This window comes from Meriones unguiculatus, chromosome 11 (assembly GCF_030254825.1).
Source record: "Meriones unguiculatus strain TT.TT164.6M chromosome 11, Bangor_MerUng_6.1, whole genome shotgun sequence".
Taxonomy (NCBI): domain Eukaryota; kingdom Metazoa; phylum Chordata; class Mammalia; order Rodentia; family Muridae; genus Meriones; species Meriones unguiculatus.
The window spans coordinates 78,271,146-78,293,247 of record NC_083359.1 but is presented as its reverse complement, the minus strand read 5'-3'; the positions used below and the strand labels follow the sequence as shown (position 1 = coordinate 78,293,247).

The 22,102-nt window shown below is 43.8% G+C and overlaps 1 protein-coding gene across 1 annotated transcript in view; it reads right to left on the bottom strand.

The window, feature by feature from the left end:
* Positions 1 to 2,791: 2,791 nt before the first annotated feature.
* The window catches only part of LOC132646543 (collagen alpha-2(I) chain-like), a 44,637-nt gene continuing 25,326 nt past the window's right edge, over positions 2,792 to 22,102 (bottom strand). Inside the window, exons 2-3 of the mRNA XM_060365090.1 lie at positions 8,460 to 8,550; positions 2,792 to 4,102 (exon numbers count right to left, since the gene is read on the bottom strand). Of these exons, the coding sequence (XP_060221073.1) occupies positions 8,476 to 8,550 (75 nt within the window). The 3' untranslated portion in view covers positions 2,792 to 4,102; positions 8,460 to 8,475. The remainder of the gene's footprint in view (positions 4,103 to 8,459; positions 8,551 to 22,102) is intronic.

Below are 22,102 nucleotides of genomic sequence, written 5' to 3'. Positions count from 1 at the left end.
TTACAGTCTTTCTACCCCCTCTTCCAAAATGTTCCCTGAGCCTTCGGTGCAGGAGTTGTGTTGTATATACATCTACTATTGGAAGTGGACTTCCCACAGTCAGTTGATCTGTGCATCATGACCAGTTGTGGTTTTCTGTAATGGCCTCTGCTTGCTGCAAAGAAAGGCTTCTTTGATGTGGGATGGGAGCTACACTTATCTGTGGGAATGAGGATAAGTTTTAGAACACAGTTAGAAATTTGCTGGTCTAGTGGAGTGGCTGGAGAAGATTCTCCTGTAAGATGAACCCACACTTTAATGAACACTGTGGCCTTGGGCTGGCTTATGACGCAGTTGGGCTGTGCATAATTTTCTCTGCTTCTGTTTACTGCTAGTTGAGCTTGTCTGAGAATTCAGCCCTCAAGGATCAGAGGAACCACAGGGGTCAGGGACACCATGAGAACACAGCTCACAGGATTAAGCGACCAGGACTCACAGAGATAGGGATGGGACATCCTGTTCCGGAGGAGAAGAGAAGGAAGCCACAGGGAGAAGAGGGGAGCAGAGGTTGGCAGAACACGACTTGGAACCAAATTGAGGGACAAACCAGACCTAAGATATGACTAAAAGCAAGTATAATGGGTAAAATCTGAATGGTAGGAAGCTATGAGGGCTTGGAGGTTTAGGATGGAGTAATTATTGCCCAGCATTGTGTTCTAGGTTAACTAAATACATCCTAGTCTCTGTGTGGTGATTTCTAATACAGCTGGTTTAGGAATAACCGCTGCTTAACTAAAAGATAAATCAATAATAAATATTAATAATCCACAACAGGCAGCTTTGGTCAGGATGTAGTAAATGAGAGAAGAATATACATACATACACACAAACACACACACACACATACACACACACACACACACACACACACACACACATAAATAAGAAAGGAAGTAGTCCCAGTTCCCCAGGAGCCTGGCAATGTCTTTCTGCGCTGAGAGTTTGGAACACGGAGAAGCATGTGGCAAGGAAGGCCCCTACGAAGAGCATGCGCACCAGTGAAATCTGTCAGCTCCTGTGGTGCTGAGTGGTCACAGGAGCTTTGCAGCCTCCGTCCTTCCTGCAAGTCTAGCACATGAAGCTGTTAGCACACTGTATGTGTAGGACACCTCAAGAGCATGAGTTCAATCCCACCTTCTAATACCTCCTTTCTGACCTCCAAATGCTGTGGGGTCCCAGAGCTCTGACCTGTTCTCATCTCAGTCTGCGTTATTTTCTGAAGCTATGTCATCCAGGCTCCTTGCTTTTGATGAGTTCCAAGTTTCTATTATATCTCTTGTTGGACCACAGACTCTTATGCATGCCATAGTCTGCTCTGCATCTATCTGTGGATGTCTAAAGGGCTCTTACACTTAATGTGTCAGAAAAGGAACTCTTGTTTTCAGATCCAAGAGCCCCACTATCTATCCACACAAACCTTCCCCAAGTGTTTCCTCCTGGGAGAGGGCACCACGTCTGTTGGGGTACCAAACTGAACATTGAGGAGGAGCTCTTGGTTCTGCTCCCCACTTCATGCCTTCCAGCTCTCCCCTCTGCATTCCACCACATTTCCTACTATACTCCCCCCACCCCCTTATCTCTCTAGAACATTCATGTCTCAGGAACTCCCTGCATCCCTTTTACTTCTAGTATTCCTCTCTTGTATTAGTTGGTGGGCAATTGCTTTTGATAATTTGTTTTTGTTCAAATAGCAAAGAATTTCTCAAAGAAACCCTCCCTGCTGCTACAAGGAGAAAAAGATCTGCTCCCATGGCATGTTCCAGCCCTTACCTTACCTTTTAACAACTTGATTAATTGGCTAGATTTTGTTATTTAGCAATGTTTTCCCTGTAGCTTATTTGTCAGCCGAAGCTGTGGTACTTGTTGCTATACTTGTCTGTCTTCCACAGTACACTAAAAAAACAAGAGTCTAAAGACTATCTGTTCAACACAGCATCCCAATTCTAGAATAGTACTGAGTGGACTCATACTGAATGGATTTGTGAAGAATGGGTCTTTCATAAACACTGGCTGCAAGAATGAATGAAGGATGAGTAAACGAATTGGAAGAATAATTAGTGTTAGGATATTACATTAAAAAAAAATCTACCTGGCTTATCTCTGAATGGCTGGAAGGATCCATTAGATAGGTGAAAAGAAAGGAAGAAGGAAAAGGAGGAGGAGGAGAGAGGGCTTAGCAGCTGAGGAAATAACAAAGGGGAAGCATAAACAAGATCACAAGGTGTGTGTGACAGCAGATTTAAGAAAAAAAAAACTGATCTGGAAGAGAACAAAATGGGCGATGAAAAGGAAACAGCTAGGAAAGGAGCAGTTCCAAGCAAATACTGTGTATCACAGGAGTTATTTGTTGGAGTAGTCTCTCTCTCTCTCTCTCTCTCTCTCTCTCTCTCTCTCTCTCTCTGTGTGTGTGTGTGTGTGTGTGTGTGTGAGTGACACCAGTAGGTGTCAAGATGTTAATGATTCATGCTAATCCACGGGTGATGGAAACTGGGAATAAAGGAGTGTTTTGCCACTAGCCACTGGAAGACTTGGCTAAAGCCTCAGGAAAAGATAAAGGGTTCTACTGTTAGCCTTCCGCATGACCTCAGTAGAAATCCTAGGAAGAGGCCATATTGCCCTTGAAATATCTCTCAAAAACAAGAGGTTGCAACAGAATCTGACAATGGGCCCATCCTGCCCTCAGTGGTCAGGGAAGAGCTGTTCATTGCTGCAAGATTCAGCAAGCCCTAAGGTTTTGTTGTTGTTTGTTTGTTTGTTTGTTTGTTTCCCCTATGAACACAAGAGAATGGGGTACATATTAGAAATATTTTGGGGAGAATGTGGGGTTTTAATCCTCAAAAAATAATCACAGTAGAATCTCAAATTAATCACCTCCATGGTTTTTGGTGTGGCTGCCTCAAAAGCCATGCCTGCTTTAAGAAGTAAGATTTCTGTACTTGGCAGCCTTGCTCTAAAGATGCATGTGACTTTTGAGAAATCCCATTTCTTGCAGATGTTGTGGGTTTGTGTCTGTGGTGCAGAATTGACTGACTGAGTGAAAATGCTGAAATGACCTAGATATGTACAGCAAAACCCAGAGGATCTTCTCATTTTTTTTTTTCTATTAAGATCAGTGAGTAATTGGATGGCGAAGCCTGTTAACAGTTGCCTGACTTCCACCTCCCTTCCAGGATGCAAGCAGCAGCTCATCATGCTGCACCAAAGCTACAGGTTAGAAAAGCATCGCTCCAGCCCCTAGCCTTACTGTAACTGGCTCATTTTCCGTGCCTGGCAAAACCATCCTCCCAGCGTGCCTCCTACCAGCTCACACGCCACGGCGTCACCACCAGGAGGTAGGAACACTTTTCTTTCGCTGCCCTCTTCCTGGCCCCAGGGTGCCCCTCCCCATTTGGAGAGAGAATTGCTTGCGTCACTGGTACCCAGCCCTGTGCTGTGTGCCTTTCATATTGTCACTGAGTGAGTCCTCCCATCTGAAGGAGACACCACACCGTGAAGGAAGTATCACGCTATCACATATGAAGAAAGTAAACCCAGAAGACATTTGTCCTTCACGGTCTGTTTCTTTCAGATAAGGAAAATGTTGACTCTCTGGTCTCCTATTCTGAGGTCCAGAACCCCCACAATAATGACTCCACCTAGTCACTAAGAGGTGAAGCCCTTTGCAACAGTATTGCTCTATGACATTGGTACAATTAAGTTACTCTGTACTGCTATCCCTTCTCTGGCTTGTTTGGTTTGGTTGGTTGGTTCTGTTTTGTTCTGTTTCCAAGACATGGTTTCTCTGTGTCGGGCTGGCTATCCTGGAACTCTCTCTGTAGACCAGGCTGGCCTCTGCCTCCAGAGTGCTGGGATTAAAGGCATGCTACCACCGCCTGGCTCTCTGGCTTTATTTTCATTGCTGGGTGGTTTTGTGTCGTTTGCTCATTTGCTTTGTTTTGTTGCTTGAGACGGGGTCTTATTTTTTTAAGTCCGGGCTGACTTCAAACCAGCGTTCAGTCCTCCTGCTTCCACCTTCCAGGAGCTGAGGTCACACGCGCCAGATTTCACTTCGTTCAAGCTACAGCTGAGAAAACAAAACCAGGAGGCAAAAGGATAGGCAAGTCACGCTGAAAACGGTCCTCTTCCTCCTGCACTCAGGGCCTCGTCATCTCTGCTAGTCTAGTCTCAATGCCCAGAGTAAGGAGAAACTGGGATAGACTCATGGGGTGACATTGTGGAGTGTGGCCTGCTTTCCCACATTTTGCCTGAAGTAGGTGAGTCCTGTACGCGTGATGCAGCACACAGGAAGCGGAGGCAGCAGAACTGTCAGACTCACGCTAGGCCGGGCCCTGTGTGTTCAGGCATGTTTACACCCAAAGTAAGCAAAAAAGGGGTCCAACCCACCTCCCTCAGGTCTAAAAACCAATACAACAAAATGGGTTTAAAATAAACACAATCTTATTGTCTTTTCTGTTTTTGAAAACACGAGGATCTGTTGATAGGGGAATTCCTGGCTATTCCCCACAGCAGATGGCAATGCTCCTTCATCCTCATGTTGCAGAAACCAGGAAGAGAAGGGATGATGGAGAGGAGGACAGGAACGTACCCAGACAAACCACATCTGGCAAAGTCCTTTAGTTCAAACACCTCTTGAAAACAGTATTTGCAAGAAAAAAAACTTAACATAGTCATTATTGTATCATTACATCCAAGGAGTAGGCGCTTCCTACAAGCATCTGATCACTGCCTGTGATGGCTATTTGGTTGTCAACTTGACTACATGTGGAGTTAACTAAAACTCAAATGGCTGGGCACACCTGTGAGGAATTCTTTTTCCTTAGTGATATCATTTGAAATGGGAAAACCCACCTCTAATCCAGACCTTGTCAGTGGAAAGATCCATCTTTAACCTGGGCCACGCCTTCTGCTGACATAGGGACAGGGTGGAAGGAAGCTTGCTCTCTGTGCCTGTTGGTTCTTGCTAGCGAGTCCATCCCTTCACTGGCGTTTGAGCCTACTTCTTCGGGATTCTGGAGTATACTAAACATGAGCTGTGGCATCCAGCCTCGTGGACTGAACAACTACTGGATTCTTGGACTTTCCATTAGTAGACAGCCATTGTTGGACTAGCTGGAGCATAGCCTGTGAGCCACTCTAATAAATCCAATACACATACATACATAGATGCATACATACGTACATACGTATTATCTAAATTCTATTCCTCTGGAGACCCCTAACTTCCCATGGCAACTGTTGGCAACAAGCCTGACTTAATTTTATCGTCATCATCGTTGTCGTCATCATGATGTTTTGTTGTCGTTGAGACAGGCTCTCTATGCTGTGGACCCTGCTGATACTGAACTCAAAATCCTCCACAATCCCCCTGCATAAGCAGATTAAGCAGAGTCACCTCTCCCTAGAAACTGGGCAGATATTAAACTTTGTTAAAGCATTTTTCAAAACCTATTAAAAATCACTATTCGTGTTAATGATAAGTTCTTACGTTATACGAATGCCTTCTAAGGTTCATTTTCCCATAAATAAGCAAAATCACTTGGGGGCGGGGCAATCTGACTCCCTAATTATCAGCTACCGAACTCTCCTGTGGCCTGAACTGCCTTGAGCCAAAGGACTGTTTGTCTAAGAACTAGCCAGACCACTCTTACACGCCCACCTGTGACAGACTTTGAGCTGACTGTGCCAACAGTGCAGCTGATTGCCCCCAGCTCCCAAAGGTGCAAGACAGCGAGAGCTGTCTGAAGCAGTTTGTATCAGACTGTGAGACGGGGAGCACTTTCCTTGGTGATGAGAAGCAAGGCTGAAGCTTGGTTTGCCACACAATCCTTAATTACAGTGATTGGTGCTTAGAGGCCGGGCTCTACTTGGCTGGAGCAAGGGCCACTAATTGACCCCAGAAGAATGGCTGTGATTGGTCCAAGCATCTCCCTCAAGCTGCTCGAGATACTAGGGTTGTCACCTGGAGCCACTCTCCTGCACTGCATCCCCTGTGCACGCGAAATCCAATGAAGCCTTCTTTCAAGTGCTTTTTCCTTCCCTACTTTCAGTAGCGTGAGCTGAGCTGGGACAGGAACAAAGAAGCAGAGAGCAAGAAACAAAGCAACAGTGTGGCTTGAAGGCTGAACAGTTGTTGACCTGAAGTCACGTAGGATCCATCACCATGTGTCTTATGATCCCTGATGCTGGGCTCTCAAGTAGCCCAGCTTATATTCCCAATTTCTCACTCAGCTTCCAAATGTATGCATGCTTTTCCAATTTCCAGTGCTGGGATCCTGGACAACCTGGCTTGTAACTGGTGCCCTGTTCTCCCTAGACCCAAGCTCCTAGTTCAGAGAACTGACAACTGCCATTGAACTACTGAAGAAGTAAAATGAGCTTCAGATCTGCCTACCAGCAGCACCTGTGACCCTAACCTTCCTGACTGCATCAACAGCTGCCTGGTAAACCCATTGACCACTGGGACCCTGCCTGCTGGCCAATGAGAGCAGATGCCTATGCCTGCGATGCCCAACTGTGCCCAGTTCCTGAATGTTCTAGAGGAGCCCCAGCTTGCACCCCACCTAGCTTCTCAATTCTGTCTCAGTCTCAACAGAATAAGTCATCCCAAATAGGTTGTGACAATGGCCACTGAAGAAGCACCAGTCCAGAGCAACCTTTGACACTTTGCAACCTTTGCAACATGATATTGTCATCACCAAATGTATTGGGCCATATTTATAGCTTTCCTGGGGCACCTGCAGCCAGTGGGAGGCAGTTGGACATGCTTAAAGCTTCCTGTGCCAGGGGTCACATCTTAGTCGATATATAGTCTCCACAGCGCTCCTCATGTTGCCTTATACATAATAAATTTTGTCCAAAGAAAGAATAAATAAGGAAGGGAGAGAAAGAAGGGGGGAGGGGGAGAATGAAACAGTTTTCTGATGATCAACCTTCATTTGCTCCAAGACTGTATCAAAATTTGTTTCTGATTCTCTTTAAACTTTCATACATAGTGTCTTTCCCCTACCCCCACATCTTTCAAGTGAATCAAGTAGAGATTCTCATGCCTAGTGAAATTCGGTGGTTTGTTATTTCTTAACATTACAGCCTCCATATTAAACCTCTGAACGACACCTACTATTACCATGGTCTTTAAAGCTGTACTGGAAAGCCATTACATACGCTTAAATTACAAAGCTGCCGTGCCTTCCATTCCAGTTCATTCTGTTCTGTACCATATGGCTGAACTGTCTAAACTGTAGGAAGATGGCAGACACAGCCAGCACATGAGCATGCATTCACTCACAAACAGAGAGAGAGAGAGAGAGAAAGAGAGAGAGAGAGAAGAGGGAGGGAGAAGCCATGAAAAAAAAAAAGCTATAAGCAAGCTGATAACAGGGAAGAGAGGACATGAATAAATTAATTGTAGGAACGGAAGCCCCTCAAGTAGAAGCAGAGAGAGGCTGAGAAGCGCGAACAGCAGAGCACAGTGACTGGGGCTGCCCCATTAGGCTGTGGTGGATACCAAGCCCCGCCCAATTCCTTCCATTACATGGAGGCCTGTGAGGGATGGCTTGTCATTGATCCCCCCTTCCCCATGAGGCCTGATCATTGTCAATGAAATTTCTGTCTTCCTTGCTTTCTTGTGTATTTTTTTTTTTTTTTATTTTGACATACAAATACTGCAAGACTATGCCAGGGAACTCATGCCCTCTACTCAGTCATCGATTTTTAGTATTTTCCTTTTTCTCTTTTTCTTTCTTTTTTCTCAGATGCATTTAAGAGTAGCCTGCAAATAACACACCCCTCCGCCTCCTAACATGGTAACATGCATGTCCTTACACTTGTTTGTCACTATAGACACCAGATTCAGGCTATTTTGCACTGAAAGATTACGCTAAGGTAAAAGTCCAAATACAGGCCAATTGCCCCAGCAGCATTGTTCACGAGAGGCAAAATGTAGGAACAATCTAAATACCCATCATGAAACCAATGCAGCCAGGCATGTAGCATAAACTGCTACCTTTGCGCATACCTCTAATCCTATCCACGCCTGGAGTCCTAGCCCATGGGGGCTAGCAGGGAGGCCTGAGCTCCAGCTAGCCCTGCACTTGACAAAACCCTGTCTCAATTTTCTTAAGACATTTTTTGTTTTTTCCCCCCGATGCCGGAGACAGAACCCAGGGCCTTGCTCTCTCAAGGTGAGGACTTTACCACTGAATTAACCCTCAAAGCCTTAAAGAAAATAATAAAAATAAAAATAAAAAACATTAAAGACTAGGAATGTGGATCTGAGGCTGAATCCTTGCTTAGTGTGTATAAGACCCTGGGCTCAACCCCCACTGTATCACTTAAAAAGATGAGCATGTAAACAAAATGAGGTGCATAAAGGCAACAGAGTATTACCCAGCCTTGAAATTCTGAAATATGCTGCAGCGCACCTGCATTTTGGAGACATTACGCGAGGCACAGCAGAACGAACGCAATGCTGTATGAGTCCCCTCTCAGAAGGTCCTTAAGATGCTCAAATTCCTAGGAAAGAAAAGAATGGCGACAACTAAGCGGTGGGAGGAGAGGGCAAGAGGGACTGATTGTCCAACAGACGCCGAGTTTCTATTTCTAGAAATGGATGGTAATGACGGCTTTATGGAGCAATGAATGTGCTCACTGTTGCTGGACTGTCCCAGGAAAAATTGCTAAAGATGGCAATTGTATCGATGTCTGTTTTGCCACACTTTATTAAAAGTTCACGTTGTAATTATGTGAACCATTCTGATAATGTCTTTTATGCTGACATCTAGAATCCAAACCAGGGCCATGTCTTTTAATTGTTATGTGTCCCTGGCCGGGTTCTCAGTGTGTTCTGGCTTGCCTGGACCTTCTTCACGTTAGCACTCAGAATACTGCATCCTGGGTAAGTGCTCAGAGCCAAGGACCAGGCTTTATAGACCAGGCTGGCCTTGAACTCACAGAGATCTGCCTGCCTCTGCCTCCCTGAGTGCTGGGATTACAGGTGTGTACCACCATGCCCAGCTAATATATATATATATTTTTATATATATATATATATAATTTTAATATGTATATTATATATTATATAATATGTTATATATAAATTTTAAAAGAAATCAAATATATATAAATTATATATATATAATTTTAATATGTGTATTATATATTATATAATATATTATATATATATAATTTTTTTAAAGAAATCAAATCAGAGATAGATGTGGTGGCTTGTATTTGTAATCCTAGTACTAGGGAGGTTGAAGCAGTGGAAATGCTACGAGTTCAAGGACAGTATAGGCTATATACTATAGCCTGGGCAACAGCATGAAACCCTATCTCAGAAAAAGAAACAAACCCAGTCATTTATTTTATTCAGTGTTCCTCGGTTTGCTTCATCCAGTGCTCCCCCAGGTTATTTGTCTGGGGCTGTCATGTTGTGCTAACAATGTGTCTGTTTCGGAGTGTAGACATCAGAGGCATATATGTCTACCCTCCTGTGCTGGTAGGTTTGATTATGGTCAAGGTGTGGGCTGGGTTCATATTCATCTATGTATGACTTCCCTCCATTTCCATGCTTGCGTGTGGTAAACTTTTATACACACACACTCATATTCTCTATGAACTTCAGAAGCTCAACATTTTATAGAGAGCATTTGATAGCTTTCTTATACTTGACAAAAGTACTGTAGAGTTTTTTTCCCTGGTCAGCACACAGTATAATACCCATTTCATTCCTCACTCTTTCTTCTTTGGTTACTTTAAATATTTGAAGGGAAATAATTTTTAAAACACAATTGTCTCTCTTTTAATTTTTTAAAATTACATTTTTTTGTGTGAATGTATGTGTGCATGTGAGAGAGAGAGAGCGCGCTCTCATGGGAGGCTTGATAGCAGTCACCTTTACCTAGTAAGCCATCTCACTGTTTGTTTGGTTTTTTAATCAAACTTACAAATGCACATGTTTCTTTTGAGTCTTTCTTTTTAAAAAGTCATCACATTATTCACCAACAAAGACTGTCTTCCTGTGTGAATTCAGGGCCTAGACAGCTGTCCTGAGAGTGAAATTTTGGGGGGAAAGCACAGTATTTATGTGTACTTGAGTCCTTTACACTTTGGTGTCGACAATCCCCACTGCCATCAAGGTCTGTTGGGAACTTGGTAAGAACGTCAGCATCTTACCACAGTCTTTAGGGGTTGGGCCCGGTGGGGAATGGGTAAGAGATGGCAAAGGTCTTTGGCTCTCTGAAGACAGGGGAGTCAGCAGATACTGGGTACAGTCTGCCCAGGTACTCACCGCAGCTTTTATCACCTAGTAACATCCCTCATGATTTACTTTTCCTTACTTCTGCTGCTCGCTTTTCTCCCTCGCTGCTAAATGAAGAAAGTGCTACAAAGTCAGGCGGCTTTGGACACTGGCTCCTGCTCCACAGCCTTCCCTCAGATCTGCTGGGTGAACAAGTGAACCAGCTGGAAATCAACGCCAGTAATGTGACGACTGCCACCAGCTTGTTTACATAACACAGGAAATGTATTTTCACACACATACAAACACACACACACAAGGTTAAAATACAGCCACTTGCTAGGTGTGGTGGACCATGCCCTTTAATCTTGGGAGGCAGAGGCAGGAGTTCAAGGCCAGCCTGGTCTCTAGCAAGTTCCAGGATGGACAGTGCTCCATAATGAAGAGCCCCTGTCTCAGACAAAACAAAATAAACAAACAAATCTTAGCCAGTTAACATAGGCTGGTCCTGGATTATTTGATATAACCTCTGCCCTGCCTCCTCCCAAGGACCAATGGAAGATCAGTCAGTTTCAAAGCCCCTTGATTCGAGTTGTGTTTAAATTTGTAGTGTTCCTTGGTGAGACCGAAGGGTTAGAAAGATAAGCAGCCGCTGTGGCTTAAACGTTCCCTGCCCTGTCACACTCCACAGGGGCTCTTCCTGTTACTGCTTTCAGAGATTTCAAGAATGGAGCCTCAAACCTTGAAGTTCCCACGTGAGCCTTTTGCTTTCCCACAGGAAAATTTGGGGCTGAAGATAGGGAGCCCTAGGTGGTATTTTGTGCTGTACTCCTGGCTGATCATCTGTACCTGAGTGCTCGGTGCCAGGAACTAGAAACTGCCTCCTTGAAGAGAATGGCGTTTGTTGAAAGCCCTGTTCTCAGGCAGGTCCTCCTGCCTCAGAAGGAGAGTCGTTTCTGCCAATGACAACATTAAAAAAAGAAAGAAAAATAAGAATGACGGGTGTGGGGGGGGTGCTGTTTCACACCCATCCACCCAGAACTTAGGAGGCTGAGGGAAGAATGAAAAGTTTGAGGCCAACCTGGGCTATATTTAGAGACCCTGTTTGCAAAACAAAGTAGTATCAGCTCGCAAACATGAGTTTTCGAGTGCACCTAAGAGAAGAGCGGTGGTGCTATCCTTCGCCTACGCTGGGGCGCTTTCCGCATCTGTGTGCACTGCCTTATGCCTCATGACTGACAGATACATGCAAGGGCTCTGTGAGGCAGAGGGTAAAATCATTATGGATCAAAGCGTTGGCTCTTTGCCTTTCAAATTACCTGGTTTGCTTTTTAAATATGTGAACATTTTGCAGAAGTAACGTGCATTTAGACACATCATGGTCTTTAGGAGTGGATCCGATAAAAGTCTCCACCCCAGCCTTGGTCTCTGAGGCTTGAGGGGGAAAGAAAGGTTGTGCTAACAGGAAGATTCTGGAGTTCACATGAGGCCTGGAGTTTAGTTTATGCCAGACTCCTGGTTGACCATCTGTACCTGAGGTCTTGGTGCTGAGTGTTCAAAATCACCAGTGCATCCTACTGAATTTAACATCTAATCCAGTGAGTTAGTACCAGGTGAGGAAACAGTAACAAAAGATTGTAAAGGGCAAAAATGGGTGAACACTTATTAATCACAAATGCTTTGCCATCTGTGCAAATTCAGATTCAGATGCTTCACATACTGGGCATCTAGTGTGCACCATTTTAAGTGCTTTGTACAGTTTATTTCATTTCCCTATAGCTATAGCTACATGGCTTATAGGACCATGATAGGGCTGCAGTGTGACTCAGGGGTACAGCTCTGGCCTGGCTTTTAAAAAAGCAAACAAAACAAACAAACAAATCCTTGATTCTGGTACCAGCATATCATTATCTGTCTCTCTCTGATGCTGTCTCTCTCTTGGACAAACTGTGCTGTTTCTTTATTTAACCTGTTTTATGTTTTTTAGGGGTACTGGAGATTGAACTCAGAACCTCAAAGATGGTAGGCCAGTGCTCTACCACTGAGCTTCATCTTCAGCACAGCTCTAAGAAACTGCCATCCTCCCTCACTCTTGCTTTTATTTTTCAGTTCCCTTCATCTCCCTGAGTTTTTCTTCTTTTTGTTACATTGTAGAAAAAGGAAGAAATTTTAACTTCTGTATTGCTACCTTCAGAACGTAGATACATATTTTTCAGAATCCTAATGAGTGGGGAAAGAGCGCTTTTGTTGAAAGACTGCAAGGTTAATTTTATCAACTCCAGGGCAATATTTTGTAACTATATTTTATTGTAACTATTCATTTCAGTTAGAATGTCACTACCGTATTTAGCTTAATTGCATGCTTTGATTATGGGTTGCAATAAAAATGCTGGGTTTGAACTAGAATTGTCTTAGAAGAGAGTAGAAAAGTTGCCAGGGAAGTCAGGATGAGAACTGTTGGCTCAGCTGAGTGTGATGCCGCATGTCTCTGATCCTAATACTTGGGAAATGGAAGCAGGAGGATCTGGAGTTCTAGGTCATCCTTGGCTACGTGGCAAGTTCAAGGCTAGCCTTGTTTCAAAACAAAAGCAAACTCCCAAGAACAAACAGAAAGAAAAAACTTGAGGAAAAAAGAAAAAAAAGTAAAGTTGGGAGTACAGCTCATGGCCCAACACACTCGGTTCAGGCCCCAGAACAAGGGAGGGTGGGGGTTATTAGGAGTAGCAATCGTAAAAGGCATCTAAATCAATTCTATGCTCCAGGATAGAAAGCCAACATGCAAAAGTCAGTTCCACATCTACATATCATAAAGGAGCTATCAAAAGAAGAACCTAAAGGGCTTGGAGATGTGGCTCAGTTGGTAGATGGCTTGTGGAGCCTGCACAGAGCCCTGGGTTTGCTCTCTAGCACTCTATAGACCAGATGCAGTAGCGGACATTTGTAATCCTAGCACTTGTGGGTGGAGGGAAGAAGATCAAAACTTCAAGAACATACTCAGCTACGTAGGGAGGACAAGGCCTGCTAGTCTGGGAAACATGAGACCCTGGGAGGAGTAGGATGAGGAAAAGAAGGAGAGAGAGAAAGGAAGAGAAAAAAAATTAAGAAAAATCTCCTTTAAAATAGTTCCAAAAAGAATAAGATATTTAAGGAACAAATTTAAACAAGGAGATGAAAGACTTATGCCCTAAAACTTTTAAAGTCCTGATGGGAAAAACTGAGAGAGACACAACTAAGTGTAAGGCTGACATGGTTTGGAGCCATTAATATACGTTATGAAAACGTCCATTCTTCTCAAAGTGGTGCACACATTGGATACAGTCTCTACCAAAAACCGAATGGCATAATGTCATAATGAAACTTGGTATATGCATCCAGCGTATGCTAATAAAACATCTTAAACATCCTTTGACGTATTTTACAGATAGAACAACTCTGATATTCATGTGAAGCTACAAAAGACCCTGAATAGCTAAAGAAATTTTAAGTAATAAGAATAAACATAGCAGAATAATAAGATTTCCTAACTCCAAATGATTTGATAAAGTTAGAGCCATCCAAACAGTAGGACACTGGTACAAAAACAGACACAGAAGAATCTATACAAATAACCACCTAGTCTTTAATAAGAGCATGGAGACTACACTCTAGGGAAAGCATGGTCTCTTCACTAAATGACGTTGGGAAAGCTGGATATTACCGTAGCATTGAATTTGCTCTTCAGTTGTACACAAAAATCCACCCCAAATTGAGTAAAGATTGAAATATAAGCTCCAAAGCCATAAAACTATTAAAGGAAAACACGGGGGAAAATCCTCAAGATTAATCTTGGCAATCCTCTGTGTGCGTGTGTGTGTGTGTGTCCATCCTGAAGCACAAGCAACAAAAGCAAATAAGAAGTCAGATTTCATCAAGCCGAGAAGCTTCCACACTACAAAGGAAGCAGTCTGCAAAAGGAAAAAGCAGCAACAAAATAAAAGGAAACACTGCTTCCTCCATTTCTGGTGAGGTGCTGGTACAACCGTCCAAACTGATAATGCACTCATAGAAAGAACTCAGTGCTCAACAGTAGAACCAACCAAGTAGCGCATTGTTTTGTTTTGTTTTTAAAGTAGGCAAAATATCTAGCGTATGGTGGCATATGCCCCAGAATCTAAAAAACTGAGACAGTGAGCCATGGACTACAATGTGAGTTCCAAGACAGCCTGGTCTAGAGAATAAGATCAGATCCTGTCTCAAAAACAAACAAACAAACAAACAGCAACAACACACTAAGGCTTAGTTTATATTTGATGGGGCTGGATAGTTTTAAGTCAACAGTAGTTTTGAAACCCTGTCTCAAAAATCAAGACAAAGAAAATGCCTGCAAAAGGTGTTATAGGCAGGCCTATAAGGTATTTTCTTAGTGATTGATTGATTGATAAGGGAGGGCCCAGCCCAATTGGATGGTCCATACCTAGGCTGGGGATCCTAGTTTCTATAAGAAAGCAGGCTGAGCCAGCCATGGTGTGCAAGCCAGTAAGCAGCATCCCTCCATGGCCTCTGCTTCTGACTTCAGGTTCCTGCCTTTTTGAGTTCCTGTCCTGACTTCCTTTGATGATGGTATGTGATATGGAAGTGTAAACCAAATAAAGCCTTTCCCCCATCTTGCTTTTGGGTCATAGTGTTTCATCGATGCAATAGAACCCTAACTAAGACAGCGGTAGAGTTCTTGCCTGGTATATGCAAGGTACAGGGTTTCACCCCAGCACCACAAAAGAGAAGACAGCAAACAAAAACACTGAGCAAAGGACCCGAGCTAGCAAGCATTACCTAAAGGCGGGATGCACATGGCCAGAAGGCATGTTTTAAAAATGCTCAGCATCTTTAAACGTCAAGGAAATGCAAATCAAAACCACAGTGAGATATCTATCATTGCCACGATGAGGCTGTTGTCAAAAAGATAAGAGGTGATAAGTGGGAAGAAAGGGGAATCTTGCACTCTGACTGGGACGTGAGTTGGTACAATCACCGTGATGAAAACGGTACAGAGGCTCAGAACCTGTAGGAGTGCTGGATGGCTACACGGCCGAAGAAATGAAATCGGTATCCAGGAGAGACATCTGCATCTCTGTGCTTGTCACAGTGATATCCATAACAGCCAAGGTATGAGAACAAGCCAAAAGCAAGCAGATGGGTGGATAACGAGAATGTGAGAGACAGACAGACATTCAGACAGATAGATTTATACCCAATAGGTATTTGGCCTTTTAATGGGAGAAATCTGGGCTAGACAGACAGCTCAGTGCCTGCCTTGCAAACTGAGGACCTGTGGTAAAAAAAATTGAAACCTGCCTTGGTGAGGTTGTGCTGTGGGGCTTGGCAATCCACTCACTGGGGAGGCAGTGGCAGGCAGATTGGCCAGCTAGCCTCGCTACATGGGGGGTTCAAGGCAGTGAGAGGCCCTGTCTCAAAGGAAAAATAAAATAAAAGTTGGTTAGTAAGTGAGGTTGTCCCTCAGGTCTCCAGATGCACTCACTTGAGCACACGTAGGCACGTGCACGCAGGCACATGCACACACATACACACGTAAACACACACTCACATACACTAAATAAAATAATAAAGAGAGAGGAATTTCATCCTTTGGCGTAGGGCGGATCAGCCTAGAGGTTTTTATACTAAGTTAGTTAAGGCAGATGAGGAAGACACATTCTTCATGCTCTTGCTCCGGGTGGAGTGTGGAATATAAACAAGAAGAGCACAAACAGCAATCACCAGCAGGGCCTGGGAGGTCTAAGGTCAGGAACTTTCTCTTCTAAGATGCTTAAATCTCGGGGTTCTAATGCACAGTGTTGCAACCACAGTAAGACTGTGCTAGATACTAGATGCTTGACATTTGCCAAGTGAATAGATCCAAAGTGTTCTTACCACACATGCAGAGAATGGTAGCTATGTGAGGCTCGGTGAAGGTGATAACTTCAGAATGTGTGTGTATATCAATCATCGTACTCCACATCTTAAGTATATGTGATTTTATTGTTCAATTATATTTTAATAAAACTGGAAAATAGTAGCAGTTTTCCAATAAATAAATAATCAGTTTGTACATCCTCAATAAATGACTAGGAGAGTTGCTGCTCGTCGGTCTCCTTGTGAGACACTCCCTATCTTCACACCTCCAGATGCTTGGGCCACCATTTAACTTATCTGTTTATCATATGTATCTCTCCACCGGAAGTTCAGCTCAGTGAGGTCAAGGGTTCTTCCTGTTTCATTGACTGCTGTGACCACAGGACACGCCTGAATATTGTCAGATTTGATACATGTTGGTTGAATAAATTCAAACACAAATACTGTTAACATAGGAATGTGTTTCTTCGAGCATTTTAAGAATTTATGTGGGGAGTTTATTATTACTTTTGAGCATTAAGAAAAAGTAACATCTATTAAACATCAGGCCCAGTGGTAGGGAGTTTACATACTGCATTTCATTTAATCTCTCAAGAATAGACCCAGGTGTTATCTCTGGTTTCCAGACCAGAAAGCCAAAGGCTCAAAGATACTAAGCCAAGTGCTCAAGGCAAGACTATATCTTCAGATCAAAGTGTTTGATTGAAAAGCCTGTGAAATTCCTGAGCCTTCGTCATCCGCCTGAATAATTACTCCCATCCTTCTTTCCTCACTTAGCTTTAGATCCCAAGCGTTTTCTCATCACGTTTCATTGCCTGTTTCGAAGTACAAGCTGTGTAAATGTAAATGAGAACCACAGTGGAGAGAGAGATTAAAGCCGTATGTGTCTATCTCGGAAATATTTAGTTGTGAGTTTTCCTACGCATCGTAGCTAGCCCAATCACTTTGGTTTTGCCCAGAAGGCCCTTGCTATCACCCCTGACTCTACATTTCTAGGGATTATGAGTCTCAGGTTCAGCCAAAGGACTTGAGATGGGTTTTTCTGTTTGTTTCTTTTTGGTTTGGTTTTAGGGAGTTATTTACAAGAAGAAACTAGATTTGAAACTGAACACGGGACAGTTAAGCTCTGAAAGGTGCAGGTCCCCCGGCTCTGGCCACCGAGGCCTTCTAACGCCCCGCTGTCTTTTAATTTCTGCCTGTTGCTGTCAGGCCGTGGGGGGGGGGGGCGGGGGATTGCAGAGCTTCTCCACGGAGGAAGATCTGGTTGCAGATGCACATCCTTGCAGCTTCCTAAGAAAGAGGGAAAGAAGAGGGGAGAGGGAAGAACAGAAGAAGCAGGGAGAAGAGGGAGGTGAAGAGAGAGAAAGGCAGGAAAAAAAAAAGAAAGGAGATGGGGTGGGAAGGGAGAGAAAAGAAAAAAGAAAAAGAGCAGGTGTATCTTTCTCCAGCCGAAGTTTGAAACTTAGAGGCAAAAGGACAGATTGGTGGCTGAAACCTTGAGCCTAAAGAGGACTGGTGGGAAATGAAGGGCAGGACTGGACTCAGCTTGGGCCATGTGTCTTACTTCTGAAGCACAGCATGATTAGGATCTCCCTCCGACAAGGAGCCTTTTCTAGGACAGAGTCTGTTCTGAATAGACCGAATCCTGACCGCCCTACTGTCCCACCAACTCTGACTCCTTCCAGTAGGCGTTCGTAAGTACAGGGGTTTGTGGTTCATCCAATGCAGGAGGCCTTGCTGGGTTCCGGAGACACCCATCCATTAAGCCTCCCTGCTAGTTGAGTCATTGGGGACACAACAGTGTGGAAGACAGGCGGGGAAGATAAACTTTGTCCTGTAAGAACAAGAAGATGAATGAAATGAGCCCAGGTTGCCACAAGTTTCGTTCCGTGCGTGATAAGAGAATAAGTGGGTGGGCGTAGGGACTGGGTCTTCTTAAGGAGGTGAAGGCCAGATTCTCTGAAGAACTGACTGTGGAAGTGCCACCCCACCTATGGGAACCCGCTCAGGGTTCTCCCACACACCCACAGATGATTTCCTAAATGAAAAGGGAATATCCAGCTTCGGGATTTCTTTTTCTTTCTTTCTTTCTTTTTTTTTTTTGACAGAAGGAAATTTTTTAATTTTTAACTGAAACTCTTGGCTTAAGGAGTCCATACCGCCTTAGGAGTGTTTTGTTTTTTGTTTTGTTTTGTTTTGTTGGGTTGTGTGTGTGTCTGTGTGTTGTGTGTTGGGGCAGGAAAGCGTTACTTAACAGTCATTAAGAAAAGAAATGTGTGGCTGGAGAGATGGCTCAGTGGTTAAGAGCACTGTCTGCTCTTCCAGAGGTCCTGAGTTCAATTCCCAGCAACCACATGGTGGCTCACCACCACCTCTACCGGAATCTAATGTCCTCTTCCGGGATGCAAGCATATATGCAGATAGAGCACTCCTATACATAAATAAATAAAATCTTAAAAAGAAAAGAAATGTGTCCATAGGCACTGCCAAGCTCACGAGTTCTCAGCGCTCAGCTGACACGAGCCTCAAGAACAAGAGCCATGTGAGTCACTGCTGTACAATTCCTTCAAAAGCAACTCCACAGCGGCAGGAAAGAGCCAGGCTGCGTGTGCTCTGTGCAGCTGAGCATGGGGGGAGGGTGTCTTCTGAAAACCCAGTCATCTGCTGCTTTGCATAATCCTCTCCCCAGTCATGTTGTAATAATTTATGAACAACAAATAAGAAAAGAAAAAAAAGACTGTATTTCAGGATTGCTTTGAACACACGGGTGCCGTCTAACCACACAGAATCTCAAGCCTTCGCTCACGGCGCTTATATGAGCGCAAAGGCGAGATATGTAGGAAGGAGCGGAGCACGGGTTTGGTTCATCAGCAGTGGAACTCTGTTCTAGTTCTACAGCTCCTCAGCTATGTGATTCTGAACGTTACGGAGCCATTCAAAGATCTAAACTCCCACAAGTAAATAGAGATAACATTTTCACTAAATGTTGAATGTTCAGTGGTATGTAAAACAAATACTCATTAAAGGGTATTTATTGCAGACTCGGTATATTAGGCATCAGTCAGTCATAATCATTTGATTAAGTTTATATTCTATGAAATGGCAAATTTGGGATTTTTTTCTTTTTTTTGGATGTGGTTCTGATACTAGAAATGTTGCTGAAAGCAACTATTCACATTACTAGAACATACACTGAAGCAGGGTCCAGCTGTGAAATCACCCAAAGGAGTTAGATCAGCAGAGAGAAGTGTGACGATCCGCGTGTAAACACAGCGCCCAAAGGGCAGCCAGCCAGCCCTTCAGCACAGCAGAGCGCAGGTGAGACGCAGTTGTTCTTGTTCTGCTCATTCTCACGTCCACACTCTGGTTCAAGTGCTCTTTCACAGGCCAGAACTCCACCTCCGTCCATCAACTCTCACCCTTCGTAGGTCCCTACTTACTTCATCTGCCATGATTACTGTGGTTTTAAGAGAAGGGAGGGAGGGCTTTAATAGCTTAATAGTCTTATAATGGTCTAATCACTTGATTCAATCATAGAGTACTGGTATCTTACAGTTACTTAGTTCATGTTCGCCTAAAATAGAAATTTTCCTAAAGTATCTTGCTTAAAGAATTGGGATACAAACTCTTTAAGAGATAGCCACGTCCTTGTGGGTAGGTAGTTATTTTTGAATTTTGAAGGAGTGGGGTACAGTCTCACATAACTTGAGCCAGCTGCAGAGCCGTAATCTTGGCACTGGGTTCCGGTCCTCCTGCCAGCATGCCCAACAGGTCGCTCTGGTCTTCAGAAAGCTTTTCATCAAGCAGTTCCCTGAGACTAACTCCAGAGGTGTCTGGTAGAGGGACGTTAGAAGTAGGAAAGACAATGAAGAAAAATTTCACATTTCATTGCATACCTTTCTGTTCTGATCGTTGTTTTTTCCATTGTGGATGAAATACTTAAATTTAATCAAATTCTGCCTTTTGGCAAGTTTTAACCAACATTAGTGGGTTTCATGGAATAAACTAATTTGTCTTCTAAAAGACAAACCTTTAAATTTTCAATGAAAACTCCCTTAGTCTTTTTATGTCTCTTCTTCCTCAAGGCAAGGAACTCCCTTGGTTTTTAATGTTCTTCCTGTAATGAGGTGATTGCTTTTATTAGTTACTTCTGCAGCTTCCATTGCTCCTTCCCTTTCCCAATAGCTCTGACTTCCACAGGAGGTTCTAGGTGGCCTGGAGAGCTGGAGGAACAGAATCGCCTGGATCCGTATTTCATCTCCCTAGACACAGTGATGTCGTAGGGAACGCACAGTTGGTTAGTCAACCCGGTGAGAAGATAAATAAATCTCGGGACTTCCTCTAGAGATTCCCGCTCTACAGTGTGGGATTGAGGATGAGTGTGTGGAGTGTTGGGAACTGCTGACATTCACCTTGGACAGTAAATGAAGAGCCTATCTGAAATCACCAATACCCAAAAGCAAGTGGAGATGCGGGCAAGCCTGAGCTCATTACAGCAGGGGAACCGGCAGAAAAGCTTTGGGTGTTTGTTTGGCAGCTTTTGTTTTCATTGTTTTTGTTTTCCGGACAGAGTCTGATTCCGTAGCTCAGTGGAGCCTAGGACTCACTCACTATGTTATTTAGTCTAACCTTGAACTCCTAGTACTCCTGCTGCCTCAGCCTCCCAAGTGCTGGGGTTACAAGCATGAGACACCATGCCTTGCTCCAGATAAACACTTGCTTAAAGATAGCTCTAGCCTGGAGCTGGTGGTGCACACCTGTAGTGTCAGGACTGGGAGGGAGAGTCAAGGTGATTCAGAGTTCAAGGCCAGCCTCAGCTCTATAGTGAGTTTGAGGCCAGCCTTGGCTACACAAGACCCAATAATAATAATAACTAATAGTAATAATTCAGACTTGTGTGGTTTAAATTATAGGTACCTACGTTGTTTTACTTAGCTCTGGTTAATTCTAATGCTTTGTTATTCACAACTTAAAATGTCCTGGCTGGCACAAGAGAGCTGATACAACCCACGCTTGCCTTGCTTTGGACAAACTCCAGTTTGTCCTGACCCCCTTCTCATGTTCTCTGAACAGAGCCCACTGTTTAATAAATGGGCAGTGCAGGCCATGAGGGTCTTCCTGAGCCTGAATTAGAATGCAGTGGTCCCCCTGTACTGGGGCTTACACTAGGATTTTGAATATCTCAATTCCAACGGCCCTCTCTGAAAATCACTAATTTGGAAAATAAGTCTTCTAAAATGATGTGAACACAAACACTAAACACCTCAGAGATTGAAGAAGAATAGTTATGTTTTTTAATATACTTGCAATCAGTCCTTTCCCTATAAAAGGGCTCCGTGGCCCTTTTGGTTTTGCATTAGCTTTCAAAAGCAAAACGCTGGCTTCTTTCCTGACTCAGTGTCGTCACATGTATTTAAGAAACTGCACTTTTTCGAATGTATAATTACTCTACATAAACACCGTGTTAAAAAAAATAACATTTTGCTAAACAAAATGACCGTATTTTGAACACATGTCGAATGGCTTCTGCTGGGAATAGAGTAACAGAATCAGGACTCTTTTGGGCTGCCTGGCCTCCTCGCCATATGGCTGTGGCATGGTCTATCCTTGGTAACTTTAACAAAGTACAAGTTCTAGAGCTCAGTTGGGCATACTTGTAAAGTATGCTTTGAGAATGTGCCCAGACATGCACACTAGTGAGCCCCGCCCCCCAACAATGGCGGACGTGTAAACCAAAAGCCACTGCATTTACTTTGTGGGAGGGGGCAGATAGCCTGCATCTCGTTCAGAACAATGATATCTGGGCAGCTGGGCTAGTAAGCAAGAGTGTTGCCTATGAGCATGGAGCTAAGAGAGGGAAGACGTTATGTGGAGGACTGTCTCTTCCAGGCCTTTACGACAGTCTGATAAAACAGATCTTCTTACACGGGGACTTGT